This window comes from Opisthocomus hoazin, chromosome 21 (genome assembly GCF_030867145.1).
Source record: "Opisthocomus hoazin isolate bOpiHoa1 chromosome 21, bOpiHoa1.hap1, whole genome shotgun sequence".
Classification (NCBI taxonomy): Eukaryota; Metazoa; Chordata; class Aves; order Opisthocomiformes; family Opisthocomidae; genus Opisthocomus; species Opisthocomus hoazin.
Window position 1 is genome coordinate 7,980,140 of NC_134434.1, and position 26,826 is coordinate 8,006,965.

General features: G+C 70.6%; 2 protein-coding genes across 6 annotated transcripts in view; one reads left to right on the forward strand and one right to left on the reverse strand.

Moving 5' to 3' along the window:
- On the forward strand, positions 1-24,435 carry AATK (apoptosis associated tyrosine kinase). Of its 5 annotated transcripts, XR_012766006.1 has the most exons (15): positions 1-118; positions 11,268-11,401; positions 12,871-13,012; positions 14,329-14,408; positions 14,519-14,637; positions 15,096-15,183; positions 15,363-15,496; positions 16,621-16,705; positions 17,324-17,445; positions 17,654-17,803; positions 17,903-20,876; positions 20,998-21,145; positions 21,234-21,449; positions 21,620-22,723; positions 23,947-24,435. XR_012766006.1 is itself a non-coding variant. In XM_075440968.1 (14 exons), exons 1-14 carry the CDS (start codon positions 43-45, stop codon positions 21,646-21,648), a joined length of 4,497 nt encoding a protein of 1,498 aa, XP_075297083.1. In that variant the 5' UTR covers positions 1-42; the 3' UTR covers positions 21,649-23,763. The 5 variants fall into 5 exon arrangements, 4 of the variants coding, with proteins under 4 accessions (XP_075297083.1, XP_075297084.1, XP_075297085.1 ...); XM_075440968.1 differs by lacking the exon at positions 23,947-24,435 and having other exon boundaries at positions 21,620-23,763; XM_075440969.1 differs by lacking the exon at positions 23,947-24,435 and having other exon boundaries at positions 22,636-23,763.
- Positions 24,436-25,297: 862 nt separating this feature from the next.
- BAIAP2 (BAR/IMD domain containing adaptor protein 2) overlaps positions 25,298-26,826 on the reverse strand; it is a 50,014-nt gene continuing 48,485 nt past the window's right edge. Inside the window, 2 exon segments of the mRNA XM_075441340.1 lie at positions 25,298-25,923; positions 25,926-25,939. Of these exon segments, the coding sequence (XP_075297455.1) occupies positions 25,607-25,923; positions 25,926-25,939 (331 nt within the window). The 3' untranslated portion in view covers positions 25,298-25,606.

Here is a 26,826-nt window from a genome sequence, read left to right on the forward strand (position 1 = left end):
CGGGCCCGCGGCAGCCGGCGGCCGTCAGGCTCCCGCCGCGCCATGGCCCCGCTCGCCGCCGCCGTCTCGGCCGCGCTCCTCAGCCCCAGCCTGGCCTTCAGCTCCCACTTCGACCCCGGTGAGTGGCCGCGGCCCCGCGGACCCCCGGCAGCCGCCGCTCGGGGGTCCCTGCCCGGGAAGCCCCCCCCCGCCTCCGGCTCAGCCCCGCACCGCCGCGAACGGAGCAGCCCCGCGAACGGAGCAGCCCCGCGCCCGCACCGCCGGGCAACGCCGCGACCCCCGGCATCGACCCGCGGTCCCGACCCCCGGCACCGGGAACGACTCCCAGCTCCGATCCCCGGCACCGGGACCGACTCCCGGTACCGACCCCCGGTACCGAACCCGGCATCGACCCCCGGTCCCGACCCCCAGCCCCGACCCCCGGCACCGGGACTGACCCCCGGTACCGAACCCGGCATTGACCCCTGGCCCCGACTCCCAGCACTGGGACCGACCCCTGGTCCCGACCCCAACCCAGACCCCCAATACCAAGCCCCGAGACCGACCCCCGGCCCCATCCCCCTGCCTGGACCCCCAGCCCCGACCCCCAGCCCGGACCCCAGCCCACACCGAGCCCTCCCGGTGCCTCCCCCCATCCCGGGGGCTCCGCGGGCATCCCTGGGTCAGGACGGGGGTGACGGCGCTGGGGATAACGGGGGGCGGTGGGCTGCAGGGGGACGGTGCCCGGGGCTGAGCCTCCCCCCCCCCCCGCTGCCTGGCCTGGGCTGGGGGGGCTGCTGGTGACCCCTCAGGCTGGGGGGTGCCCGGGGGGCTTGGCGAGTGGCGTTTCGGGGCGCAGGCGGTTACGTAAAGGCGCGGTGCTGGGACCCGGGCCGCGTCGCAGCGGCGGGAGGATGCTGCAGGCGCGGGAGCGGAGCGGGGGCTGGCTTTTGTGCCTGCGTGTTTTGGGGCTGCGGCAGCAGCAGCCTCCCCCCCCTCCTCCTCTGCCTCCCGCTCCCCGGCTGCCGCCTCGCCGCGCGTCCGTCCAGCTGCGGGCATCGCACCGGCGTGGGGCGTCGGGAGCCCCTCGTGTGCCGCACCCGCTGCCCGAGGCGGGAAGCCACGGCGAGGCGCGGGAATGTCCGGCGGGGCTGGCGACGCGCTCGCCACCGGCCCTTTGTTCGCCATCACCGGGGAAAAACGCGCGTCGGGGTCCGGCAGCCGAGCAACGGCGCCGCGGCTCCCACGCCTCTGCCATCGCCGCGTCGCCGGCGCTGGACGCGGTGGCTCTGGCTGTCGGTGCCGGGTTCGCGGTTCCTCTGGTCGCGGCACACCGCTCCCGCTGCCCCGGCCCTGCGTCCGGTCGGAGTCCGCGGAGGGATTTAAAAATGAACCACGCCAGGACTCACCAAACCGCGTCCCCGTCGCCGGAGACTGTGTCCCCAGCCCGCTCAGCACCGATTTCTGTTGGGGAGAAAAACCTCTTTATTTGCATCAGAATTGCGGCAGCGCCGGGTTTGCTGCCCACGGCCCCCGGTGTGATTTTTCTCGGGGATTTTGCCGGGCGCCCCGTGTGCCGCGCTGACCCCGTCTCAACCGGGGGGTTTGCAGGGCACCTTTGGTTTAAAAATCCTCCTGCGAGCGGGTTTCCATCGCTGCCCGCTGCCGCGCACCCCGGGCTCGGCCGCTGCCGTACGGCTGCCGCCCACGGGTCCTGGCGGGGGGGAGGCGGAGGGGGGAACAAACCGTGTTCGCAATTTCATGGCTGCGTTGGGTTTTGTGGATTTGGCAGCACCTCCTGCCTGCGCGGCATCGCCGGGCGCCCGCACCGTCCCCGTTTCCCCGGCATTTGCTTGCGCCGGCGTGGAAGAGCTGTGCAGGGCACGGTGGCACCGTGGCCGGGGCATGGGACGGCACGGGGGGCTCTGGCTCCGCGGGGGGAGTGGGGATGCTCCTGGGTTGGCGTCCCCACGTTCTTGAAGCCGCTTGGCTCCACGGTCAGGGGTGCCCGCACCGGGCTGTGCCGGTTGCCCGGGCCAGCGTGCGTGGCTCGGGGGGCTCTGGGCGGGGGTCCCAGCCCGGCAGCCTCGTGGTTCCTGTCTCCGATACGGTGGGCGCAGCGCCGGAGCCACCGGTGCCGGCGAGGGGCATGGCCATGCTGCCTGCCCCGGGCTGGATCCCCTGGGCTTCCCGCGGGAGCTGGGTGCCCGCTCCCTGCCCTGGCAGCGCCGCGACCTGCCGCAGCGGTGTGCCCCGGGTCAGCGGTGCGGAGCTTTGGGGTCCGCGGCACCCCGTCGTGGCACCCTGTCATCTCGCAGCGAAGCCGATGGCCGCTGCTGGGGGACACGAGGGGGTCTCTGCCGGGGGACGGGGCTGCTCCCCTCCTCGCCCCGCTGCCCTCCCACCGATTTCTTCTTCCCCCTTCTCCCCCTCCCCCGCCTGTCCCAGCCCTGCTCCCAATCCCGCGGCGGCTGGCGAGGTGTCGCTGGCTGCCGGTGGCTGCGGTGTCACCGCTCCGGCTGCGGGACCCTTGTCCTGCGCCCCGGGGTCTGGGGGGGTCGTGTGCCGGGACAGCGCACCCACACCGGGGTCAGCCGGGGCTGGAGGAGCTGGGGAGGGGTGGGGGTCGGGGGACAGCGTGGGGTCCCCCCCAGCCCTGTGTTTGCAGTCCCGGCTGCCACGTGCTGCCGTCCTCTGCCCCACGCGGCAGCGGCAGCTCGGCGAGTCCCGGTGCTCGGCGTCCGGCGTCACCATCCGCTCCTGGCGCGGTGATGGGAAAGGACTGGGGGGACTGCGGTGGCAAAGGGGCCGTAGTACCCAGAAGGACCCCCGAAATCCAAACCCAGGGCTGGGCCCCTGCCACGCTCCCGCCTTGGTGCCAACCGTGCCGCCAGTGACGCCGGGGGGGACGGGGAAGGCGCCGCTGGGGCTGGACGCAGGGGGGGATTTGGGGCAGGGGGTGGGAGCTCCTCAGGTGGGGGATGGGGGTGGCAGCTGTGGGGGTGGGCGAGCCCCCACCCCGGCACAGCTTGGCAACGGGGCTGCCACGGGAAATGGCGTTGGCGCAGCGCTGCGGTGCGGCCGGCGACTGGGCCCTGCTCAGCGGGGGGACGCGTCCAGGCAGCTGGCAGCGCCGTCCCCGGGGGTCCCGCTTTGCTCCCCCCTTCTCCCCTCCTTCCTCCCGCACGTGGGCAGCTGCGTTCGGCGTGGTGATACGGATCCCTGTCAAAGCCAATTAGCAGAAATTAATACGCCGGGGTTGAAAGGGCTCCGCGCCCCGGGGGGCAGCGGGCTGTGACTCCCGGGCTGCCTGCCCGGTGTTCCCGGCTCTCTGTGGGACACCGAGTGCCAGAGCAGCCCGCGGGCTCTGCCCACCCCGGCACCGCGGGCTCCTGGCCGGAGCGGGGCCCCGGTGCCCGCCGCGCCGTGCCACGCAGCCTGCCGCGGCCCAAGCCTCGCCGTCCCGGCGGCACCGGGGCAGAGACGCCGACGCCAACGTGCTGCCCGGCTCGGGGCTGCAGCGGGGGCTGCGCTGTGCCCCTGCACCCGTGGCTGCATCCTTCCCGCTGACACGGGGGTCTGCATCCAGCTGGGGGGTCTGCATCCAGCCTGCAGGGTCTGCAGTTATCTGGGGGGTCTGCATTTAGCCAGGGGGGGTCTGCATCCAGCCGGGGGCTCTGCATTTATCTGGGGGGCTCTGCATTTAGCCGGGGCTCTGCATTTAGGCAGGGGGTCTGCATCCAGCTGGGGGGTCTCCATTTATCTGGGGGGCTCTGCATCCAGCCAGGGGTCTGCATCCAGCCAGGGGTCTGCATTTAGGCAGGGGGTCTGCATTTAGCCGGGGGCTCTGAATTTAGCCGGGGGTCTGCATTTAGGTGGGGGGTCTGCATCCAGCTGCAGGGTCTGCACTTAGCCAGGGGTCTGCATTTATCTGGGGGGCTCTGCATCCAGCCAGGGGGTCTCCATTTATCTGGGGGGTTCTGCATTTAGGCAGGGGGTCTGCATTTATCTCGGGGGTCTGCATTTAGCCAGGGCCTGCCCAGTGCTGGCTGCCTGCGGCTGAGGCAGGGCAGAGCGGGCGACTCGCGCTCCCCAGGTTTTCCCTTGACCGTGCCACGCTGCCGCGCATCCCCCCCCGTTCCCTGGGCTGGCAGATCCCCACCGGGCCAGGCAGCCCCTGCCGCGGCTCAGAGCGGCTGCCGGGCCGCGCTCGTCCCACGGCCGAGAGGTTTCTGCCCCGTGCCGCAGCGGCTCGGCCGCCTGTGACAGAGGACGGGGGTCCCGGCCGTGCCCCGCAGCCGCTGCTCGTCTCCGGCTGCTCCTGCCCTGGCGAATGCCCCGGGACGGGGGGCTTTGCCCGACGGGGTGGGCTGAGCTGGAGGGACCCCGTGGGGACGTGGCACGAGACGCCGGGCTGGGGCAGCCGTGGAGAGGGCCGGAGGGTGACGGTGCTGGTGCTGCGAGGAGCTGAGCCGTGCTGACTCAGCACGGCCGGTGGCAGGAAAATAAATCTCCTGTGGGCATTAATCCCCCTGACAGCACGGGGAAGCGTCGGCGGAGCGTGCTGCCCAGCCGTCGCACGGCAATCGCTGCCGGAATATCGCTCGCCCTCGGCTGAGCGCCGGGAGCTGCTCCAGCTCCCGACGCCCGGGGGCACGGGGGGCACGGGGAGCGTCCCGGCTGGCACCGGAGCTGGCGCGAGGCTCTCGGTGGTGCTCGGGGCTGGCCGAGGCGTGGGGAGGACGCAGGGCTGGCGGGCATGGGGGGCTTGGCGCCGGGGGAAGGGGGAGCGGGGCCAGGATTTCCTGCAGAGCCACCGGCCCCCAGCCCAGGACGAAGGCAGCGAGCCCCATGGGGGGGTCCCACTTCCCATCCCTTCCCCGCTGCCAGCCGCGGCCGGCGTCCTCCTCCGCAGCCTGGTGCCAGCAGCCGTGTTAACGCGGTTTGTTTTAATTACTGGAGCGAAGGAAAATTCCAGCGTAGGCAAACGCAGTAACTGGAGCAGCAGTGCCCGCCTGGCTGGGCAGCGGCTGCCTCTTGCCCGCCATGCCTGGGCATGGAGCGGCTCTCCCATGGGCGCTCCCGTCGCAGCTGTGCCGGGGTGTCCCGCTGCCGGGCTGCGGCGTCGGCCTCCGTGACCCTGCGTCTGTCCGAAATACCAGTGAGGCTGGGTGCTCCTGCGGCGGCTGCACCCCGGGAGGGTGTTGGGGAGCGGGGCCGAGACCCGCTCCTGCCCTTGGGTCATCGCTGCCGCTGACGCCGCGGCGAAGCGGGGTGTTTTCTGGGCTCCCCGGTCTGTGTGTTCCCATGCGCGTGGGGGCCGGTGGTTTGGGGTCCGCGGGGCTGGCCGAGCGCAGGCGTGGTGCGGAGGGGTGCCGGGCTGGCCGGTGCTGAGCATCCCCCCGGTTCGTGCCGCCAGCATCCTCGACGCTGAGCCCCGCTCCCAGCCGTGCCATGGGCTGCAGCAGCCGCGGTCTGCATCGCGCCGGGGCTGCCGTGGGGGATCCCCAGGAGCAGGGGTCTCTGGCACGCGCTGCTGCTCGGGGCCGGGACTGGTCACCGCGGCTCCGGGTGGCTCCGGCCACCTCCCGCTCTACCGGCACCGTGGCTGCAGCAGCCATGCAGGAACCCTTTGCCATCAACCCCCGGGGTCCTGTCCGCGCCCCTCGCCCAGTCCACCTGGGTGGTGTTCGGGTGCGCCAGGCAGCGCCGAGCCCTTGGCCGCTGCGGGATGCTCAGCGATCCTCACAGCGACGGCTCCGCGTGGCTCCGGGCTGCGGGGCAGGCGGGAGGGGAGCCCCCAGCTTCGCCGCCGGAGCTGCTCGAGGCCGGCGGGGCTGCGGCTGCCAGACCCTGCGCCCCGGTTTCTGCCTGCGCCGCAGAGCATCCCCCTGCCCGCTCGCCACTCCGTTCCCGAGCCGAAGCCTCACGTTTCATAACGCCGCCGAGCATTTCTGATAAAAATAGGCTGCCCTGCTCCGCGCTGCCTCGCTCCGCTCTTACGTAAACGCCGCTGCGAGAGCCCCAGCCGGTGCCGCGCGCTGATGGCGGTGAGACCGCGGTGCCGTGCTCGAGGGCAGCCCGGCTGCTGGCACCGCTGCCGGCACGGGGCTGGCGGGGTCCCTGGGGGGCTGCGGGCTGGGGAGGGGTGGGCGCTCCCCAAAGCGCGAGGGGCCAAGGCTGCTCCCTGTCCCCCGTGGCAGCGGCGTTGCCGCGATGCGGCCGGAGCGTCCGTGCTGGCGTGGGAGGCTTCGCAGCCCCCGGTTTGGAGCTGACTTAAATCGTGGAGCGGGGGAATCGGGTTTGGACGCTCGGCTGCGTCTTGCTTCGCCCGTGTGTTTGCGCGCCGCTGTTTTCTCAGAAAATGGAGAAAGTCGGTGGCGGCTGGGCGGTGGCGGCTGAGCGCGGCGCCGCGGCAGGGCAGGCTCCGGCCGAGGAGCTGGGGTTGTTTCTCATCAGGCCGCCACGCTCGGTGCCTGCACAACAACGACGCGGCTCGGCCGGTGCTTATTACAGTCCTAATTTTTATTTCACCACGTTAGAAAATGACGGATGATCTTTTTTTGATTTTCCATCTAATTATTTTTTTACTGCTAATTCATCCCAAGATGATAAAACCAGAACGAAAAGGCAAGAATCAATCCTTTTAAAATACTTCTGCGTCGGTTAAATAAGCCCCCGTTAAAAGATACAGCAGGAGAACAGATTAACGAGGCGTGCCTTGCATTCGGAATTAACCGAGCCATTAATCACCGGGGAGGCTGGCCGGACGGCGCTGGCTGTTCCTGGTGGCAGAGGGTCTCCAGGGCTGGGGGGTACGGGGTGCTGCTGCCTCGCGCCCCGCTTTCGGCTGCGACGGGGTGCACGGTGCCCGCGGCGCGGCGGCGGACGGTGCTGTGGGTACCGGCTCCGTGCCGGGCGCCTGGGTGGCACCAGTGGGGACGGCCAGACCTGAGCCTGCTCCTGGCTGCTCCCGTGGCAGAAGGGACCCGGGCTTAGGGGTCCCGCTTCCCCCCCGCTGCCCAGCTTCGAGGAAGCTGCTTTCCCCGTGCCTCAGTTTCCCTCTGGAGTGGCGGGCTGCAGGGAGCAGCCTCGTGGCTGCGTGTGAAATGGCAGCAGATGGTTCCTCGCTGCTTGGGTGCGGGTGGGTGAGCAGAGCCGGCAGGGTGGGAAATCGCCCAGCGGGAAGCTGCCCGTGGGCCCGCGCGGTGCCAGGGCCGTGTCTGTGCCGGGAGAGCTGCCAGGCAGCGGGGTGCTGAGCCCGCTGCGGCTGGAGGAGCCGGCGGGCCCTGGGTGGGCAGACCCAGCCCCAATCCCTGGCTGAATCCTGCTCCGATCCCTGCCTGAATCGTACCCCCGATCCCTGCGCAAATCCTGCCCCAGTCCCTGCCTGAATCCTGCCCTGGTCCCTGCCTGATCCCTGCCCTGATCCCTGCTTGAATTGTACCCCCGATCCCTGAGCTGGTGCCTGCCCGAATCCTGCCCCGATCCCTGCCTGATCCCTGCCCGATCCCTGCCCCGATCCCTGTCTGAATCCAGCCCTGCTCCCTGCCTGCTCCCTGCCCAAATCCTGACCCAGTCCCTGCTGTAATCCCTGCCTGAATCGTACCCCCGATCCCTGCCCCAGTCCCTGATCCCTGCTTGAATCCTGCCCGAATCCTGCCCAATCCCTGCCCCGATCCCTGCCCCAATCTCTGCTCCCTGCCCAGATCCTGCCCCGATGCTTGTCCAGATCCAGCCCCGATCCCTGCCTGAATCGTACCCCCGATCCCTGCCCCAGTCCCCGATCCCTGCCCCGATCCCTGCCCCGATCCTGCCCGCCCCCAGCCCCGGCTGCAGGGCGCTGCCCCCCCGGCCGGTTCGTGGCGCGGGGGTGGGCGCGGGGGGTGCGGCGCAGGGGCAGGGGGAGATGCGGGGCCAACGCTCGGAGCCCCCCTTCCCCCCCCGGGGGCAGCGACCCGCGGGGAAACTGAGGCACGGGACCGCGGCTTGCGGGAGGGGGGGTGGTGTCGCGGCGTGCGGAGCGTGTGCGGGGAGGGGGGGCGGGGGGGAGCCCCGGGCCGGGAGCGCGGAGCTGCGGGACCTTGCTCCGGCCCTTCCGCACACGTCAGCCGCCGCGCCGGGCCCCGCACCGCCCCGCACCGGGGGGGACGCGGGGGAGGCGGCAGCGGCCCATGGCGGGCGCGGGCACCCGGCGAACGTGAGTCAGCACGGGCGGGGCGGCGGCGGGCTGCGGGGCCGGGACCACCCCCGACCCTCCCCCAGGCTGCGGGGCCGGGACCACCCCCGACCACCCCCCAGGCTGCGGGGCCGGGACCCCCCCCGGGACCCTCCCCCGAGCTGCGGGGCCGGGACCCCCCCCTGGGCTGCGGGGTCGGGACCCCCCCCGGGACCCCCCTCCTTCCCCCGGGCCTGGCAGCAGCCGGCGAGCGGCGGGGGGGGGCGCAGGCGGGGCTCTGCCTGCTGCGGGGGGCGGGTGGGCAGCGCGGGACCCGCCGCACCCCACCACACCCCACTGCACCCCACTGTGCTTCACTGCACCCTGCTGCACCCCACCACGCACTGCTGCACCCCACCGCACCCCACTGCGCCTCACTGCACCCCACTGTGCTCCTCTGCACCCCGCTGCGCTCTGCTGCACCTCACTGCACCCCGCTGACCCCCACTGCACCCCACTGCACCCCGCTGTCCCCCACTGCACCTCACTGCACCCCGCTGTGCCCCACTGCACCTCACTGCACCCCACTGTCCCCCACTGCACCCCACTGCACCCCGCTGTCCCCCACTGCACCCCGCTGTGCCCCGCTGTGCCCCATTGCACCCGGCATGCCCGGTCTCTCCCTGTCGCTGTTCTGCGCCCGTTGGCAGGGCTCAGTGGCATCACTGGGCTCAGGGCTCGGTGTCACCAGCTCAGGGCTTGGTGGCATCACCGTGCTCAGGGCTCAGTGCCACCCGGCTCAAGGCTCAATGTCACCAGCTTAGGGCTTGGTGGCATCACTGGGCTCAGGGCTCGGTGTCACCCGGCTCAAGGCTCGGTGTCCCCGGTCAGGTCGCTGCCCCGCACCAGCCCTGGGTGCCGCGGTTGGTGCTGGCCGGGCTGGCGGGTGCACCGAGCTGGCTGTTCTCAGCCGGACCCCCGTGGTCTGGGGTAGGGGGGGGGGAGAGCTGCGGTGCTGCGGCTGGAAGAGCCCCACGGGACCCCCGTGGCTGGGGTGGGGGGGTCGTGACGGTGCCGGGCAGGGCTGCGCAGGGGTCCCGGCCCTCCCGGGGTGATGACCCCCCGACGTACCCCGGCGCGGTGTGCGGGGCTCAGCCGTGGGTGCTGCCCCCCACCCCCATAATGCTGGGTGCACCCCCCTGCACCCCAGCTTGGCCCCAAGCCCCAAGGCCCTGCACCCCGAGGCCGCGGCGGAGGGGAGATGGCCGAGCGGCTGCCGGGGAGCAGCTCAGGGTACCCCAAGGCTGGCGGGGGGCAGGGGGCCGGTGCCAGGGGACCCCGCTTCTCCCGGGAGAGCGGGGAGCGGTGGGACCCCGACTTCTCTGGGGGGCACTGGGGTCCATCACGGCGCGCGCAGCCGGCCCTGCTCCCTGCGCCCCACTGCCCGTTTTGGGGTGACTTTGGCCTCTGACGCGATGCCGCGTTTCCCGTTGCCGTACCGAACCCCCGCACCGTGGTTACCGGGAAGGGCAGCCGCCGGGGGTGGTGGGTGGTGGTGGTGGGTGGTGGGTGCTGGTGGGTGCCCCTGCCCTGGCTGGGCTGCTTGCGGCTCCCAGGTCGCCGGTTGTGCAGATGGGGAAACTGAGGCAGGAGCAGCCGGCCCTCGGGGGCGGGCTGGCGTGGAGAGCGGTGTCGCGGTGGGACAGGCTGCGGCCGCCGCGCTGCGCGTCGACGCTGCGAAGGCTCCGTGCGGTGACTCACTGTCTCACCGTCCCGCTGCCCGCGGAAAATGGCGACGTTCCCGGCGCAAAGCGTGTTCGCCATGGCAACCGGCGGGAAGGCGGGGGAGCGCCAGCCCCCGCTGCCCCAGGCTTCGGCGTGGCGTCCCCCGGCCTCACAAGATGGCTCCGGAGCTCCGGGGCTCCTTTGCCAGCGCCGGCCAAGAGTTCGGCGTGGCCCGCGCCGCGCCGGTGTCCGCTTGCCAGCGTGCCGGACCGCAACGCGCCATGTGGTGCCGGGAGCAGCCGCGCGCTGCCGGCGCCCACCATGGCTGCAGGACCCTCCCCGGACCCGGTGTCCTTCGGGTGCCGGCTCAAGGGCGCGGGGGAGCGGGCGGCGCGGTGCGGGGCCGGGGATGGGCGGTGCCCCGCGGTCCCATGCGTGGGAGCGGCATCTGCGTCCCCGAGGGGCTCGGCGCCACGCTCGGAGGCCTGGGGAGGGTCCGTGGCGCTGGGCTGGGGTTGGGGGGCCATGGGCTGGGGCAGGGCACCCGTCCAGCCCTGATGTCTCGCGAGAGGGCACCGCGCTGGGCAACGCACTGGGCACTGCGGGGCTGCGTGCGGGTCCATTGCCACCATCACTGCCATCGCCACCATCACCGCCATCGCCACCATTGCCACCATCACTGCCATCGCCACCCACTACCGCCATCGCTGCCACCACTGCCATCGCTGCCACCACTGCCATCACTGCCATTACCACCATTGCCGCCATTGCCACCATCACTGCCATCGCCACCATCGCCACCATTGCTGCCATCACCACCGTCACTGCCATTGCCACCATCACCCCCATCGCCGCCATCACCACCACCGTGCTCCTGGCCGCCCCGAGGGGACGCGCAGCCGGAGCGGGGCGCTGGTTTTGGGGTGCGCTGGTGCCCGGCTGGGAGGGGCAGCATCCCCATCGCCGTGCCCGGTGGGGCTGGGGTCCGGGGCGGGAGCCGCGGCTGCGGTTCGCCGAGCGGTGCTTACGGCACGGCGCGGAGGCAGAGCTGTTTGTGTCCGCGGGAGCGGGGGCTGTGCCGGGCCGGGCTGGGGGGTCCCGGCCAGGCTGGGGGGTCTCCCACAGACCCCCTCCCCGGGGGGTCCCGTCGCTGGGCTCCGCGGAAGGGACTTCTCGGCCCCCTGGCTGCCATCCGGCCTTGGCGCTGCCGCGGTTGGTGCCGTACGCGCCAAACCCCGGGGCTCGGGTGGGCTGGGGGTCTGGGACCCCGAGCCGCTGCACCCTCCCTCCATGGTGTCATTGCCACCGCGCCTCCCCGCGCCCCCATCCCGCTCCGTGCGGGGTCCTGCCTGGGCTCTGGGGTCCCTCCGGGGGGGCCCTGCCCTGAGCCCCCCTGTCCCCGCAGACGGCACCCCCCTCAGCGAGCTCTCCTGGTCCTCCTCGCTGGCCGTGGTGGCCGTGTCCTTCTCGGGGCTCTTCACCTTCATCTTCCTCATGCTGGCCTGCCTGTGCTGCAAGAAGGGGGACATCGGCTTCAAGGTGAGCGGGGGGCGTGGGGCTGGGGGGTGCAGGAGCCCCCGCGTGGGGGACAGCGCTGCGCGGGGGGAGCTCAGCCCCGCCGCCTGCCAGGGCTCAGCATCACTGAGGGTCATGTCCTGACCCAGCGAGGGTCCCCAGTCTGCAGAGCCTGGGTCTGTGGGGCTCAGCATCTCTGTGGGTCATATCCTGATGCAGGCAGGATCCCCAGCCTGCACAGAGCCTGGCTCTGTGGGGCTCAGCATCTCTGTGGGTCATATCCCGACCCAGGCAGGGTCCCCAGCCTGCACAGAGCCTGGCTCTGTGGGGCTCAGCATTGCTGTGGGTCATATCCTGACCCAGCTGGGCTCTCCACCCTGCAGAACCTGGCTCTGTGGAGCTCAGCATCTCTGTGGGTCATATCCTGATGCAGGCAGGGTCCCCAGTCTGCACAGAGCCTGACTCTTTGGGGCTCAGCATTGCTGAGGGTCATGTCCTGACCCAGCGAGGATCCTCAGTCTCCACGGAGTCTGGCTCTGTGGAGCTCAGCATCTCTGTGGGTCATATCCTGACCCAGGCAGGGTCCCCAGTCTCCACAGAGTCTGGATCTGTGGGGCTCAGCATCGCTGTGGGTCATGTCCTGACCCAGCCAAGCTCCCTGCCCTGCACAGGCCCTGGAAGCTGCGGGGCTCAGCATCGCTGCAGGATGTATCCTGACCCATGCAGGGTCCCGGCCGCGTGCGGGGCCAGGCCACGGCATGGTTAATGGCCGCGGCGGTCCCACCCGCACGCCCCCGGGGGTGGGAGGCACCCTGACCTCACAGGCACAGAATGTGCCGAGAAACGGTTTTTCCCTAATTGCTGGGATTTTTGTGGAGGCTTCTGGCGCCCGTGACGGGTGGGGGGTCAGGCTGGGGGGGGACACGCTCGGCCATTGTGTGACCGTCCCACACCGGCCGCAGCACCTCACCGCGCCGGAGGGGAACAATGAGCCCCCTCCAACCCCCGCACCCGTTATATAGGGGTGCACGGCCGGGGCCGGCCGCTGCCCGTGTCCGGCGCATCGCGGTGTGTGTCACAGTGCGTGTCACAGTGCGTGGCACGGTGCGTGGCACGGTGCGGTGGGGTTGGCAGCGCCATGAGGCAGGGCTGGGCAGGGCGCGATGCTCACCATCACCTACCTGCTCGCCCAGGCGGCTTTCGGGAGCTGGAGGCTGGCCAGGCGGCACAGCCAGGTAACGGGACGATGTGCCGGGGCGGTGGGTGGTGGGTGCCTGCCCCAGAGCTGTGCCGTGGGGTGGGGGGGTCAGCCGGGGGCTGCAGGGAGGATGTGATTTCAGGGTCCCTGTGCCTGGGGGGGATGCGATGCTTGGGGTGTGGGCGAGCCTGTCGGGGCAGAGGGGTGCACAGGGCAGGCTGCCGGCAGCGGGGAACCCACGAGGTCAGTTGTCTCTGCTCGGTGTGTGCCCCCCGCTTGTCCCCCCCCCGCCCAGGAGTTTGAGAACACCGAGGGGGACGACTACGTGACGGAGCTCTCGGCCCAGGGCTCGCCCGCCCCGCAGCATGGCCCCGAGGTCTACGTCCTGCCCCTCACCAAGGTCTCCCTGCCCATGGCCAAGCAGCCGGGGCGCTCAGGTAAGCCGGGATGGGCGTGCGGGACCCCTGTGTGCCGCGGCTGGGGGTCCTGCGTCACCGGGCGGCAGGGTGAGGTGGGGATGGTGGTTGCTCCTGCTAGCGGGGGTGGCCTCAGCGTAGCCCAGCTCCTGGGCAGGGGACAGGCAGCCGGGTCCCTGGGGAAGAGGAAGAGGCCCCATCTGCAGTACTGGGTCCAGTGCTGGGCTCCCCAGTTTAAGAAAGATGAGGAGCTACTGGAGAGAGTCCAGCGCAGGGCTGCGAGGATGAGGAGGGGACTGGAGCATCTCTCCTACGAGGAGAGGCTGAGGGAGCTGGGCTTGTTCAGCCTGGAGAAGAGAAGGCTGAGAGGGGACCTTAGAAATGCCTCTAAATATCTGCAGGGTGGGGGTCAGGAGGACGGGGCCAGACTCTTTCCAGTGGTGCCCAGCGACAGGACAAGGGGCAACGGGCACAAACTGAAGCCGAGGAAGCTCCAGCTGAAGATGAGGAAGAACTTCTTCCCTCTGAGGGTGACGGAGCCCTGGCCCAGGCTGCCCAGGGAGGCTGTGGAGTCTCCTTCTCTGGAGCTATTCCAGCCCCGCCTGGCCGCGGTGCTGTGCAGCCTGCTGTGGGTGACCCTGCTTGGGCAGGGGGTTGGACTGGGTGACCCCAGAGGTCCCTTCTGACCCCGACCATGCTGGGGTTCTGTGACTGTAATGCTGCCGCTGCCCCTCAGAGTGGGGGTCCCGCGGGGCTGTCCCGGTGCAGCAGCGCAGACCCCACCGGGGTGGGACGGGACGCAGGTGCCCCAAGCTGTGACACCCGCCAGCCCCGCGTAAACAAGCCCACGAGTGGGAGAGGAATGTGGGGGTGCCCGGCGCAGCGTCGCTCGCCATCCCCGGAGAATGGCAGCAGTGTGGCGGGGTGGCAGAGCCCAACAATGGCCCCATTGCTGCCTGCCCTTGGCATGGGTGCGCGAGGGGCAGGACCTGCGCCGGGGGGGGGGCCGGGAAGGGGCTGAATGCCAGAGCTCCCACTGGGCTCGCCTTCGCTCTCCCGGGGAGAAGGGGCAGGCAGCCAGCTCGCCGCTGCCACCCCCTTTGGGGACGCTGGTAGCCCACGTCCCCTGGCTGGCGCGGCCGTGGGAGGATGCCTGGACAGGAGGATGCCCTGGGTGCAGCAGGATGCCTGGGGATGGCTGCTGTGGGGGCTGCTCCAGACCCCCCCAGGTCTCGGCTGGCAGCGGGTGGCACGGTGGGGACGCCGGGGCTCGGCAGGGACCGGCGGGTGACGCGGGCGGGCTGGGCGCGCGGGCAGCTGGATGTGCTCTGTTACAGTGCAGCTCCTCAAGTCGGCGGACCTGGGGCGGCAGAGCCTGCTCTACCTGAAGGAGATCGGGCACGGCTGGTTCGGCAAGGTGGGTGCCAGCGGCGGGGACCCCGGCGAAGCTGGCCACAGGGCCAGGGCTGGGCAGGGTGGGCTTTGGGGCACGCGGACGGAGGCGGACGAGCCTGTCCCTCGCCGTAGGTGTTCCTGGGCGAGGTGAACTCGGGCATCAGCAGCACGCAGGTGGTGGTGAAGGAGCTGAAGGCGAGCGCCAGCGTGCAGGACCAGATGCAGTTCCTGGAGGAAGCGCAGCCGTACAGGTATGCCTGGGCTCACGCCGCGGTGCCGGGATGCTGATGGGTGGTGCGGGGTCCCCTCCGCTGCCGAGCGGAGCCGGGGCCGCCCCGTGGAGGTGCCCGGCCGAGCTCTGCGGGCAGCACGGCTTGGTCCCGGCACCGTTGTCTGGGGCTCACCGCAGCAGGACGAGCGCTGGGCCGGGAGCCGCTGGCCGTGGCGCGGGGGCCGTGGGCTGCAGTGAGGTCATGGGCAGCGCGGGGCTGATGGGGGGGGACACGAAGCTGCTGCCTGCCCTGGCAGAGCTGAACAAATGCCCCTTTGTGGCACGTCCCGGGGCGCTGGGACGTGCTGGTACCCGCTCCCGGCAGCCCCAGCGCGGCAGCAGAGGAGGGAGGGAGACGGTTCCCCGGGGGGCTGCTGCCGTCCCCCCGCCCCGGCCGTCGCGGTGCCAGCGTGTCCCCCATTGCTCTCGCCCGCGCAGGGCCCTCCAGCACAGCAACCTGCTGCAGTGCCTGGCCCAGTGCGCTGAGGTCACCCCGTACCTGCTGGTGATGGAGTTCTGCCCGCTGGTGAGTGCCGTGCGTCCCCTGCCACCGCGTCCTGTCCCACGGGTGCCGCCGTGGGGCCGGGGCACGAGCTCTGCCCGTGGCAGGGCTGCCGGGTGCCTGGCATTGCTCTGCCTCGCTGGGCACGGCTGAGCCCCCCCAGCGAGCCCCGTGCCAGGGAGGGTGACGGCACTGCCCCGCAGGGTGACCTGAAGGGGTACCTGCGGAGCTGCCGGGGCGCCGAGGCCATGGCGCCGGACCCACTGACGCTGCAGAGGATGGCGTGCGAGGTGGCCTGCGGCGTGCTGCACCTGCACAGGAACAACTACATCCACAGGTGGGCTGGGCAGGAATAGGGGAGGGGGATCTGGACATGGGGGGGGGTCCCCAGGACGCTCCCGCCCCACCGCTGCTCCTCCTGCCCAACAATATCCTGGTGCTGAGTGAGTTGCAGACAGAGACTCCAGCATCAGTGATTTTGTTGAGGAGGGGGTGCGCTGCCGTCGGGGGCCGCCGGATCTTCCCCACCTGAGCCGGGCTCTGTGGGTGGGTCCCCACGAGGGTGCTGTGGTCGGGGGGATGTGAGGGGTCCCTGGCTGTGCTGGAGGGCGACTTTCCCGCGGGCATCCCAGCCTGGGTGGGCTCTGCCACACCGGGAGTCTGGTGTGGCCCCGTCTGTGTGACCTCCACCCAGCAGCCCCCTGGGAGCCTGGGGACAGAATCCCAGAATCCCAGCATGGCAGGGTTGGCAGGGACCTCTGGGGTCACCCAGCCCAACCCCCTGCCCAAGCAGGGTCACCCACAGCAGGCTGCACAGCACCGCGGCCAGGCGGGGCTGGAATAGCTCCAGAGAAGGAGACTCCACAGCCTCCCTGGGCAGCCTGGGCCAGGGCTCCGTCACCCTCAGAGGGAAGAAGTTCTTCCTCGGGTTCAGCTGGAGCTTCCTCGGCTTCAGTTTGTGCCCATTGCCCCTTGTCCTGTCGCTGGGCACCACTGGAAAGAGTCTGGCCCCGTCCTCCTGACCCCCACCCTGCAGATATTTAGAGGCATTTCTAAGGTCCCCTCTCAGCCTTCTCTTCTCCAGGCTGAACAAGCCCAGCTCCCTCAGCCTCTCCTCCTAGGAGAGATGCTCCAGTCCCCTCCTCATCCTCGTAGCCCTCCACTGGGCTCTCTCCAGTAGAGAGAGCTCAGCTTAGCGCGAGACGGACGGACAGACGGACAGAGGCGCAGCTGAAGCCGCGCAGGCATTCCTGCTGTGCATTTGGCGGCTGGTTATCGGCACGCCCGGCGTTCGGCAGCGAGCATGCCGTGCCCGCCATCCCGCTCCCAGCGCCAGCCTGCCAGCCACGCCGCTGCCAGGGGTGGGTCCCTGAGCGCAGCCCCTCGGCCCCGGGCGGTGGGTTGGTGGGTGCTGGCCCGCACGCCGTGGCGGCGGTGACGGCGCTGGGGTTTGCTTGGCAGCGACCTGGCCCTGCGGAACTGCCTGCTCACCGCCGACCTGACCGTCAAGATCGGTGACTACGGGCTCTCGCACTGCAAGTACAAAGTAAGGCTGGTTTGGGGGTGCAGGGGGCTGGGGGCTGTGTGCCGGGACCCTGCGACACACACACAGGTGCTCAGCACCCCGCACCCTGCACCCCCCCGCACGCACACCCAGCGGGGCCGGGGCAGCCCCCCCGGGATTTGGCAGGGGGTGGGTGGGTGGGTGCTGTCCTGCAGACCACCCTGCGAGGGTCTCTCTGCACCCCGGGATCAGGCTGCCCCCCACGCTTGTCCCACTCCAGGCTGGCAGCTCCCCCTGAGCATGAAGAGGGGGGTTTTCCCCCCCCAGTGCAGCCAGGGGTCCCTGGTACTGCCTGGGCTGGCCGTGCCCCTCGACATGTTGGTCTGGGGGCTGTCCATCTGTCTGTCCTGCCTGCCGCTCCTGGCAGGGCTCAGGTCGCTGGGCTGGGGCCGGGGAGCGGAGGGCGGGAGTAGGCTGGGGGTCTGGGGGGGGGGCTCAGGATGGGGAGATGGGGTTGGGGGGGAGCAGAGCACGAGCCGGAGGGGATGGGGGGCGTGGGGTGCAGCAATGGGGCAGTGGGGAGCTCTTGCGGCGGAGTGGCCGGTCCCCGACGCGTCGGTTTGACGTTCTCTTCTCGTCCTGACCCCGCATACTTGGCAGGACGACTACTTGGTGACGGCCGACCAGCTGTGGGTGCCCCTGCGCTGGATCGCGCCCGAGCTCGTCGACGAGGTGCACGGCAACCTGCTGGTCGTGGACCAGACCAAGGCCAGCAACGTCTGGTGAGCGGCGGCCGGGGGGCTGCGGCCGGGCTCGGCGTGGGTGGGTGGCCGGGGGGTGCTGAGGGAGGTGGGGGGGCTGCTGCTGAGCGCGGGCGGGTGGCTGGGGGGTGCGGAGAGAGGTGTCGCATCGGTGGGATGCGTCGGCGGGGATCGTTGGTGGCGGGGTGGGGGGTCTCGCCGTGCCCCCAGCATCCCGCCCTGCCGGCAGGTCGCTGGGGGTCACCATCTGGGAGCTGTTCGAGCTGGGCAGCCAGCCCTACGACCGCTACTCCGACCGGCAAGTGCTCGCCTACGCCGTCAAGGAGCAGCAGCTGAAGCTGCCCAAGCCCCAGCTGAAGCTGTCGCTGGCGGAGCGCTGGTGAGGACCATGCCACCCCCCCCCCCCCTCCCCGTGCCCCGGCAGGCGGGGGGCCGGGGGCCGGGGTTGACCCTCACCCCTCGCCCCTGGCCACGGCAGGTACGAGGTGATGCAGTTCTGCTGGCTGCAGCCGGAGCAGCGGCCGACGGCGGAGGAGGTGCACCTCCTGCTCTCCTACCTCTGCGCCAAAGGGGCGACGGAGGCCGAGGAGGAGTTCGAGAAGCGCTGGAACTCCATGAAGCCCAACGGCAGCGCCAGCACCGGCCCCCACGGCGCCGAGCTCTCCTCCTTCCCGCTGCTGGAGCAGTTCTCGGCCGACGGCTTCCCCTCGGACGGGGATGACATCCTCACCGTCATGGAGACCAGCCACGGCCTCAACTTCGAGTACAAGTGGGAGCACACCAAGACTGAGCACTTCCAGGCGCCCCTGGGGTCCCTGAGCCCCGGCAGCGCCGCCCGCTACCACGACCTCTACTACCCGGCCGCGACGGCCGGGCACCTGAGCCTGGGGGTCTCGCCCTCCTGCTACGAGTGCAAGGTGACGGGCTGCCCCGGCGTGCCGGCGCCCGGTGTGGTGCCCATCCTGGGCGCCCGCAGCCCCTCGCTGGGCAGCGAGTACTACATCCGCATCGAGGGGCCCGGTGAGGGCAGCACCCAGCTGGACTACGCTGTCTGCACCTACAGCCCTGAGGGTGGGCGGGGGTCCCCGCACCCCCCGTCCTGCTGGGGAGCCCGCGGCAGCGCCTACGACTCCGACAGCAGCCCCACCGTCTCGCTCAGCATGGAGCCGCTGCTGGGCCACGCGCCAGCGGGCGACAGCTCCTGGGAGTGCGCCGAGTACTACCCGTACCCCTGCCCGGGGCAGGAGCCAGGGGGCTACGAGCCGTCCCCCCGCCGCGGGGCTGGGGGCTACCCGCTGGAGAAGGAGACCACCCGGCCGGGCAGCCAGGACTGGCCCGTCCCCGGCTTCCAGCCCGGCGTCTTCGCCGACCCGCTGGGCGTCTCGCCGCCGTCAGACTGCGCCTACAGCCCCCGGGGTTACGGGGAGCCGCGGGCAGCCGGGGCGCGGCCGGACTGCGTGACACTGGAGTTGGGCGAGGACAGACCCCCCGGAGCCCCCCACCCGCAGGGCGTGAGCCCCCCGCCGCAGCGGCATCCCTGGGCCTCCAACAGCTCCTCCAACAACAACATCGGCAGCGGGAGCCCGGCGTCGCGCGAGCTGCCGGCCGGCGAGAGCTGGTGCTACCGCCGCATGATCACCTTCCGGGGGCTGATGGCCAAGCCGCTGGGCACCGTGCCACGTGGCCAGCCCCAGCTCGGGGGGTCCCCGCCAGGACGCGACCTCCGCTGCCCGCGGCTGGAGCAGCCCCCCGGCACGGCCGCCAGCCTCTCCTCCCCGTGCTGCTCGCCCTCGCCGCCGCGCCAAGCCTGGCATGGCCATGACGCATCAACCTCCGGCCGCGCGCTGGCTGGCAACCCCGGCACGCCGTGGACCCCCGGCACAGCCGGCGTGGGGGCTCAGCACCATGATGGCGTGGAGGGGAGCAGCCCTGCCCGCAGCCCGCTGCCCTGCGCTGTGGCTGCGTCGGGGCCGGGGGATGCCGCTCCTATGGCCTGTGTCGTGCCCCCAAACCCCGTATCCCCCGCGGAGCCCAGCGTGGACGGTGCCCAGCCCGCGCTGGGGGCTTCCGAGGTGCCGGTGCCGGGGGAGGCTGCCGCCGGCGACTCGGACCAGATGCTGGACAAGACCTTCACCAGCGCGGACGAGGGGAGCGACGAGGACACGGCGGAGCTGACCTCCGGCGTCTTTGCCGACTTCTCTGGGGACTGCGTGGAGCGGGTGGAGACGGCGCCGGCATCGAAGTCCCTGCAGAAGCAGGCGGGGACGCCGGACTCGCTGGAGTCGCTGGACATCCCCTCCGCCGGCAGCTCCTGCGGGGTCTGCAGCCCCTCCGCCTTCGCGCCCGCCGGCCAGCCCAAGGCGCTCGACAGCGGCTACGACACCGAGAACAACGAGTCCCCCGAGTTCGTCCTCAAAGAGCCCCACGAGCCCCGAGAGCCGGAGGCCTTCAGCCCACCGGGGAAGCCAGCGCCGGGGCTGCCGGGGGGCGAGGGCTCGGCCCCCGAAACGCGGCTCCCCACCTCGCTGGGGGCTGAGCTCCACAGCCTGGCCGAGAATAACCCCCAACGCGACTCTGCTTACTTCTCCGACTACGACGCCGAGCCCGAGCACAGCCCCAGGGATGAGGAGGACAGCGACGTGTCCCGGACCCCCGAGGAGGGTCCCCGGCCCCCCACGCAGGACCCGGGGCGAGCCCCCACACTGGGAGAGGACCCGCTGCACCCCCCGGGGGCACCCGGCAGCCCCCTGGCAGCGCCCGGCGTTGCGGTGGCGGCGGATGTCGCGACAGCAGGGGTTTTGGCAGGGGACTGGAGGGGGACAGAGGCTGGGAACCCCCCGGCCAGCCCCACGGGGCAGGGGTCTGGCACCGATCGGCGACCCGCTGGCACGGGGCCGGTGCCGGGCAGCTCCCCTCCGAGCAAGAGCAAGAGCAAGAGCAAGAGCAAGACTTTCTTCTTGTCCCCGGTGCCGGCGTCGGTTGGAGGGGTCCACAAGCCTGAGGGCGTCCCTGGACTTTCAGGGGGTGAACAGACTGTGCCCCCTGCGCCAGGGCGTGGGGAACTGGGGCTCTCCATGGAGGACACCGGGGTGGGCGACGCACCGGGGGGTCCCAGCACGCTGCTCCCGGGGGGTGAGTCACCCCCGGGCCTCTCCCCGCGGCCGGCAGCCCCCACGCGCAGCGAGGAGCCGGAGGAGGAGGAGGAGGACACGGAGGACAGCGACGAGTCGGACGAGGAGCTGCGCTGCTACAACATCCAGGAGCAGAGCGAGGAGAGCGAGGAGGAGCCGGTGGCCGTGCCCATCGTGGTGGCCGAGAGCCAGAGTGGCCGGCACCTGCGCAGCCTCCTGAAGATGCCCAGCCTGCTCGCCGAGGCCTTCTGCGACGACCTGGAGCGCAAGAAGAAGGCCGTCTCCTTCTACGACGATGTCACCATCTACCTCTTTGACCAGGTGGGCAGAGCCGGGTGCTGGGCGCGGCCACGCCGCGGTTCGGGGTGCTGGGGGCCGGTGGTGGGAGCCGCCCCAGGCGTGCCCCCAGCGAGGGTCCTCCCAGCCGTCTCCCCTCGCGCAGGAAAGCCCCACGCGGGAGCTGGCTGAGCAGAGCTTCCCGGAGCGCCCCCAGCCGGCGGGGCAGCCCCCCGCCAGCGGCAGCCCCCCCAGCCCGGCTGACAGGCTCAGCGCCTCGGACAACTCCTCGGACGGCAACGCCTCGGAAGAGGGTACGGGGCCGGGGGGCATGGCGGGGGGCACGGGGGGGTGACCCCGTCCTGGGCTCAGCCCCCCCCCCCCCCTCGCTCTGTGTCGCAGGTGGTGGCTTCGAGTGGGACGACGACTTCCCGCTCACGCCGGTGAAGCCGTCGCTGATGGGGACGCCGGCGGAGCCCGACCCGGCCGTGCCGGCGCTGGTGCCGGCGCAGAAGCAGGTGCTGCCCATCCAGTTCTCCCGCTTCACCGTGTCGCCCGCCCCGGTGTCCCGCTTCTCCATCACCCACGTCTCCGACTCGGACATGGACTCCATAGGAGGTGAGTCCCCCCTGCCACCCCCCAGGGGTCCGGAGAGCTGCGGTGCCAGCCGTGGCGGGAGCCAGGGGGACACAGGACCCCCTGCCCCTGTCCCCCTGGGGACAGTCACCCCGTCCGAAGGGCCGGGTGTCCCACCGGCCCCGCTCACGCTGCGTCTCCGCTCCTCGCAGGCAGCAGCGAAGATGGCGACCGCGAGTGAGCCAGCCGGGCGTTGAACCGGGGCGGTGGAGGACGGCGAGGGCCGGGACCGGGGTCCGGCCGTGGGCTCCCAGCCCACCGCGCTCTGGATTTTTTTTATTTAAGGCAGATTTTATCGGAAGGAGCTCGTTTGCTGCTGCGTAGGAGCGGGGCCAGCGCGGCCCGGGGCCAGGCGGTGGGTGACGGCCGGGCGCAGGCGGGTGGCTCCGTGCGTGCGTCTATGAATAGACACATACATGTATATATGTATAGAGACATATATATATATATATATATAAATTATAGCATTTAAAGGGTAGTGCCCTGACCTCGCTAACACTTGCGGAGTGTCCCCCCCCCTCAGTGACGTGTCCCCCCCCTTGGCTTCTCGCCCACGGGTGTGCTCCCCGAGGTGGTGTTTTGTCCCCGCGCCGTTCCCCTGTCCCGTGCCGTGCGCTTGGCCTCGCACTTGGCGAGGCTCGGCCACCCCACGGCGTTCTCGAGTCGGGGGGGGGGACACACACACCCCACCGGCTGCTGCCGCTGCTTGATGCCTCCCCGAGCACACCCGCTCCCCGTGCTGGGGTCGCACGGCTTGGGGGGGCTCGGGGGGCTGGGGAGCTACCCCCGTCCCCTTGCTTTATGGGGAGCAGTCCCGGCCCAGAGAGGGACCCCGAGGGCTGGTGGGACCGCCCCCCCCCGTTCCGCTGCCCAGGGAGGGCTGGCAGGGGGGGCCCAGCTGCCTCTGAGCGGGGTGGTCCCCCCCAGCCCGAATATTTTTGTATTTAAAGAAAAGGATAAAAAAAAACCCCAAAACTCCAAACCCCCTGTAAAAACAAACCTTGCTGTCACCTGACCCCACATTGACGCCGTTTTAAGTTATTGCTGCCAAAGAGACGTAATTGGGGGGGGGGGGGGCGGGGGTGCTCACAGTTCTTTTTGTTCGTTTGTTGGTTTTGCTTTTGTTTTTTTAACTCATTTGAGGCTGAGGATAATTGTGCAATTCCAGCTTCCGGAAGGAAACGGAAGTAAGCGGAGCTGAGCGAAACCTTGCAATCAGGGCTGGTTCCTTTGGGGTCCATAGACCAAACCCTGAGGTGAGAAATGCCCCCCCCCCCCCCCCCCCCCCCCCCCCGGCCCCCTCCCGCCCCCAGCCCCGTGCCCAGGCTGGCTCCCGTGCGTGGGGCCAGGGCACGCAGCCTCGGCCACGGACCCCCTGCCCCGTGTGCCCACGCACCCAGGTGGTGCTGCCCGGGGGTCCCGCTCCACGCTGGGGCAGGGTGCTGGGAGGGGGGGAGCCCCCACCCCGGCTTGGCGCAGCTCCGGCACCGCGGTGATGCTCGAGGCGTCACCACACTCGCCCACCCATTACCCACCCTCCCCAGCAGCCCTGGGACCCTCGGGGCAGTCGGGGGGGGCTGTGCCCCCTCCACCCCCCCCAGGGGACACCCAGGGTCCCCAGCTTCACCCCCCAAACCCAGGGCGGCTGTGCCAGCCCCGTGCCCCCCCCCACTGCTTCCTCACAGCAGCTGGGACACCGGTGCCAATTCCCACTTTACTGAAGTGGTCTGCAACCCCCCCCCCCCAGGGTCCCACAGTGCTGCTCTTGCAAGGGGGAGGCTGGCACCCTGTGCTGGCCAGTGGTACCCATGGAGTGCAGGAGGGGGGTGTGGGGGGGTGCCCCTCCTGCGGCACCCACCCTGCTGTGCCCCCCCCCAGCCCTGCCTGCATGGCGGGGGTGTTACAAGGCATTCCTTTGGGGGGGGGGGGGGGGTTTGCTCGACCCCCTCCCCAGGAGCCCCCACCCCACCTCCCTCTGCACCCATGGGAAGTGGGAGACTGCTGCCCACCCCCCACCCCTCGCCCCCCCCCCCCCCCGGACGCCCCCCAGCAGCCTGGGTTTGGTCTATGGCGCCGCAGCCCCAGCCTCGGGAGGGCATCGGGCCAGAGCTGGGGCTGGGGGGGGGCTGGGGGGGGGGTGGGTGGGTTTAACCGCACGGCTCCTCTTCTGCTGCGGACGCGTCTCTCTCACCAGTCCGGGTGCTGGCGGCTGTGGTTTTTATCCGTGCCCACCCCCACGCAGCTCCCAGCATGTCTGTCAAACATCACCGGGCCGACAATAAAGTTTTTAAAAATATGGTGAGCCGTGTGCTGCCCCGATCATTGCGCGGCACGCCGGCAGTGCCTGGGGGGGGGGGGGCTGCTGGGAGGGACCCCCGCCACGCCGCTGGCCACGGAGAACACTGGGGCTGGGAGCAGTGCAGGGGGGATTTTATTGCTCGCAAATTACTTCTTTGTTTCTCATATAAAATTATTTCAGGTTCCATCTTGCAGGTGCCAGGAGGTGCAGAGAAGCCCCCTCCCCAGGGTGGCTGCCCAGGGGTCCCAGGGAGGGGGCGGCTGGAAGAGGGCAACACCGACCCGGTGGCCAAGGGGACCCTCAGCCTACCCCCACCCCTGGCTGGGACCCCCCTGCCCTCTCCCACCCGCTGCCCCACACCCAGTGGAGCCCTTCCCCTCACCCCTGCCCCGTCTGGCCCCCCCCCTTCCATCCGCTCCAGCCCCGGTGATGAAGACCCCAGCACGTCGTCGCCCGGAGACCCCTAGCCCCGCGTGCAGTCGCAGGAAGAGCGGCAAAAACCATCGGCGGGGCCGCAGCTGCCATCCGCCATCGCCTCCGCCCGCGAAGGAGCCCGGCTGCGTGGAGACCCCGCCGGCAGCGACCCCAGCGCCGGGGGCTCGGCGAAGCGCCCGCTCGGCGGCTGCACTGCGCTGGCGATTAAAAAGTGAAAAAAAAATGACAAAATGCAACGGAAGAGGCGAAAACGAGGGAGGGCACAGCCTGCCGGCGCACAGCCGCTCGCCCGCGGGAGCCACGGCTCCTGCCTGGAAAACCACTTCTCCCCGGGTCATGGCAGGGACATGACCCCCGCGCTAGCAGTCACAGAATCCAGAATCCCAGCATGGCAGGGGTTGGCAGGGACCTCTGTCGGGTCACCCAGCCCAACCCCCTGCCCAAGCAGGGTCACCCAGAGCAGGCTGCACAGCACCGCGTCCAGGCAGGGCTGGAATATCTCCAGAGAAGGAGACTCCACAGCCTCCCTGGGCAGCCTGGGCCAGGCTCCGTCACCCTCAGAGGAAGAAGTTCTTCCTCAGGTTCAGCTGAGCTTCCTTGGCTTCAGTTTGTGCCCGTGCCCCTTGTCCTGTCGCTGGGCACCACTGGAAGAGGTCTGGCCCCGTCCTCCTGACCCCCACCCTGCAGATATTTCCGAGGCATTTCTAAGGTCCCCTCTCAGCCTTCTCTTCTCCAGCTGAACAAGCCCCAGCTCCCTCAGCCTCTCGCACACTGGTTTGCTCAGGGACACACACCCCGGCAATAAGCTTAGCGAGTGTGTACGTATAGATATGTGTATATATATATTTTTATCTCTATCTCTCTCTCATGCAGCCCTAGGAATAGAGGAGCAGCAAACAGCCAAGCGAGAGGTTGGGACGGGAGAGGCTGTCTGGGGGAGCAGCCCTTCGCGCGCCGGGCACCCCACGGGCATGGGCACCCCGGGGCGGGCTTAGACAGAGCCCCGGCCTCCAGACGTGGATTTCTAGCTTATGTTTTACAGCAGTACCGTACACCCCGCTAGACACAGACTGCAGGGGCTCTGGACCGTCCCATCCCCGCAGGGGTTCCATGCCAGCACCCCACTGCCAGCATCCCACCCCTCCCAGCTGGGGTCCGGGGTCTCGCCAGAGCCTGGAGCTGCCTATGGCTCCCACCACCCCTTTTGGCTTGCATGGGGCACCCTGGCTCTGCTGCCTGAACCAGGGGTCCCTCCTGGCCGGGCAGGGGGGGGAACAGGGGCCCGTCTCCCCTCGGCCATCGCTGCTCCACCCCGCACCAGCCCGAAGCCCAGCTCGCCGCTGGAGGGGCCGAGGCCGTTCTCCCCACCACGGCGAGCCGCTGCGCAGCCCAGCAGCAGCCCCGGCTACGGGACGTGCTGCCATCGCGCCAGTTCTGCGCAGGGAAGGGACAGGGCACGTGGCAGCAGCTCGACCCTCTGCCACCGAGAGCAGCAAGTTGGGTCTAGAGGAGAGAGAACTAGGGCGCTAGCTTTAGCCTTTGGCTTTCGAAGCAGCAGGATTAAATAAACGCTGCCTAAAAAAAATGAAGTCCTGGGAAGGCAGGCGTGCGGCGGCGAGGAGGCGGCGGCGAATGCCGTGCGGCACAGCGCGGGCGCCGGGGCTCCCGGATCAGCCGAGGAGCGGAGCGAGCGGTCGTTGGTCACCGTTGGCTTCAGCTGACGTTGGCAAAGGGGTTTCTGCAGAGAGAGGGAGGCAGAGTTTAGCGGGGGGATGGCGGCAGCGGGGCCCGTGAGCACTGCAGAAACGAGCGGTGACCCGGGGAGACCCCGGAAAGCTTTTGCCGCAGAGCTGAGGTGGCACTGGCGGCCCTGGAGGATGAGCCCACCCAACCCCGTCCCCCTGCCCCGCTCAGCAGCGGTTGGAAGGGGTCAAGCTGGAAACGCTCCTGAGCCGAGCTGCCCCTGCTCCTCCGCTTCTCCCATCGTGGAAGCCGCGCTGGGTGTAAGAAACGAGCGGGCACCCTCCTGCCTCACCTGCCAGCACGCCTAATGCTGCCGAGGGGCCGGAAAGCTGCCCAAGCCCCCCAGGCTGGCTTGAGCCGTCCCCACGTCTGGAGCACCCCGAGACCACCCGGCTCTGCACCGTGGGGGGTTACGGCTCCCCGCCTGCTGTGGGACGCGTGGGGACCCCCGGCCGAGAGCAGAGCGCGCAGAGCCTTCGTGCTGCGCCGGCTCGGAAGCCTGTGAAGGAGCTGAACGTCCAAGAGGCAGAGTCTGGGGGGAGGAAGGGCACCCGGCCGAGCTGGCTGGACAAACCATGCCAGTGAGCAACTGGGCTGAGCAGGGCTCTGACCTACGCGGTGTCCCCGGTGCCGTCCTGCTGCCACCCAGTGCCTGCCGGTGATGGCAGCGCTCGCCATGGCCAGCCCATCGCTGCGCATGGCGTCAGCACGCACAGGTCCCGCGGCCAGGACAGGGGACGGGGCTGCGGCGTGGGGTGCCAGGACACCCTTAGTGACAGGGAGCACCCTTAGCTGCCCCAGGGAGGTCCCCGCTGTCCCTCCTGGCAGGACAGGCAGCAGGCAGCTCCCAGGGGTGCAGGCAGCTACGGGGGTGCCTCTGGC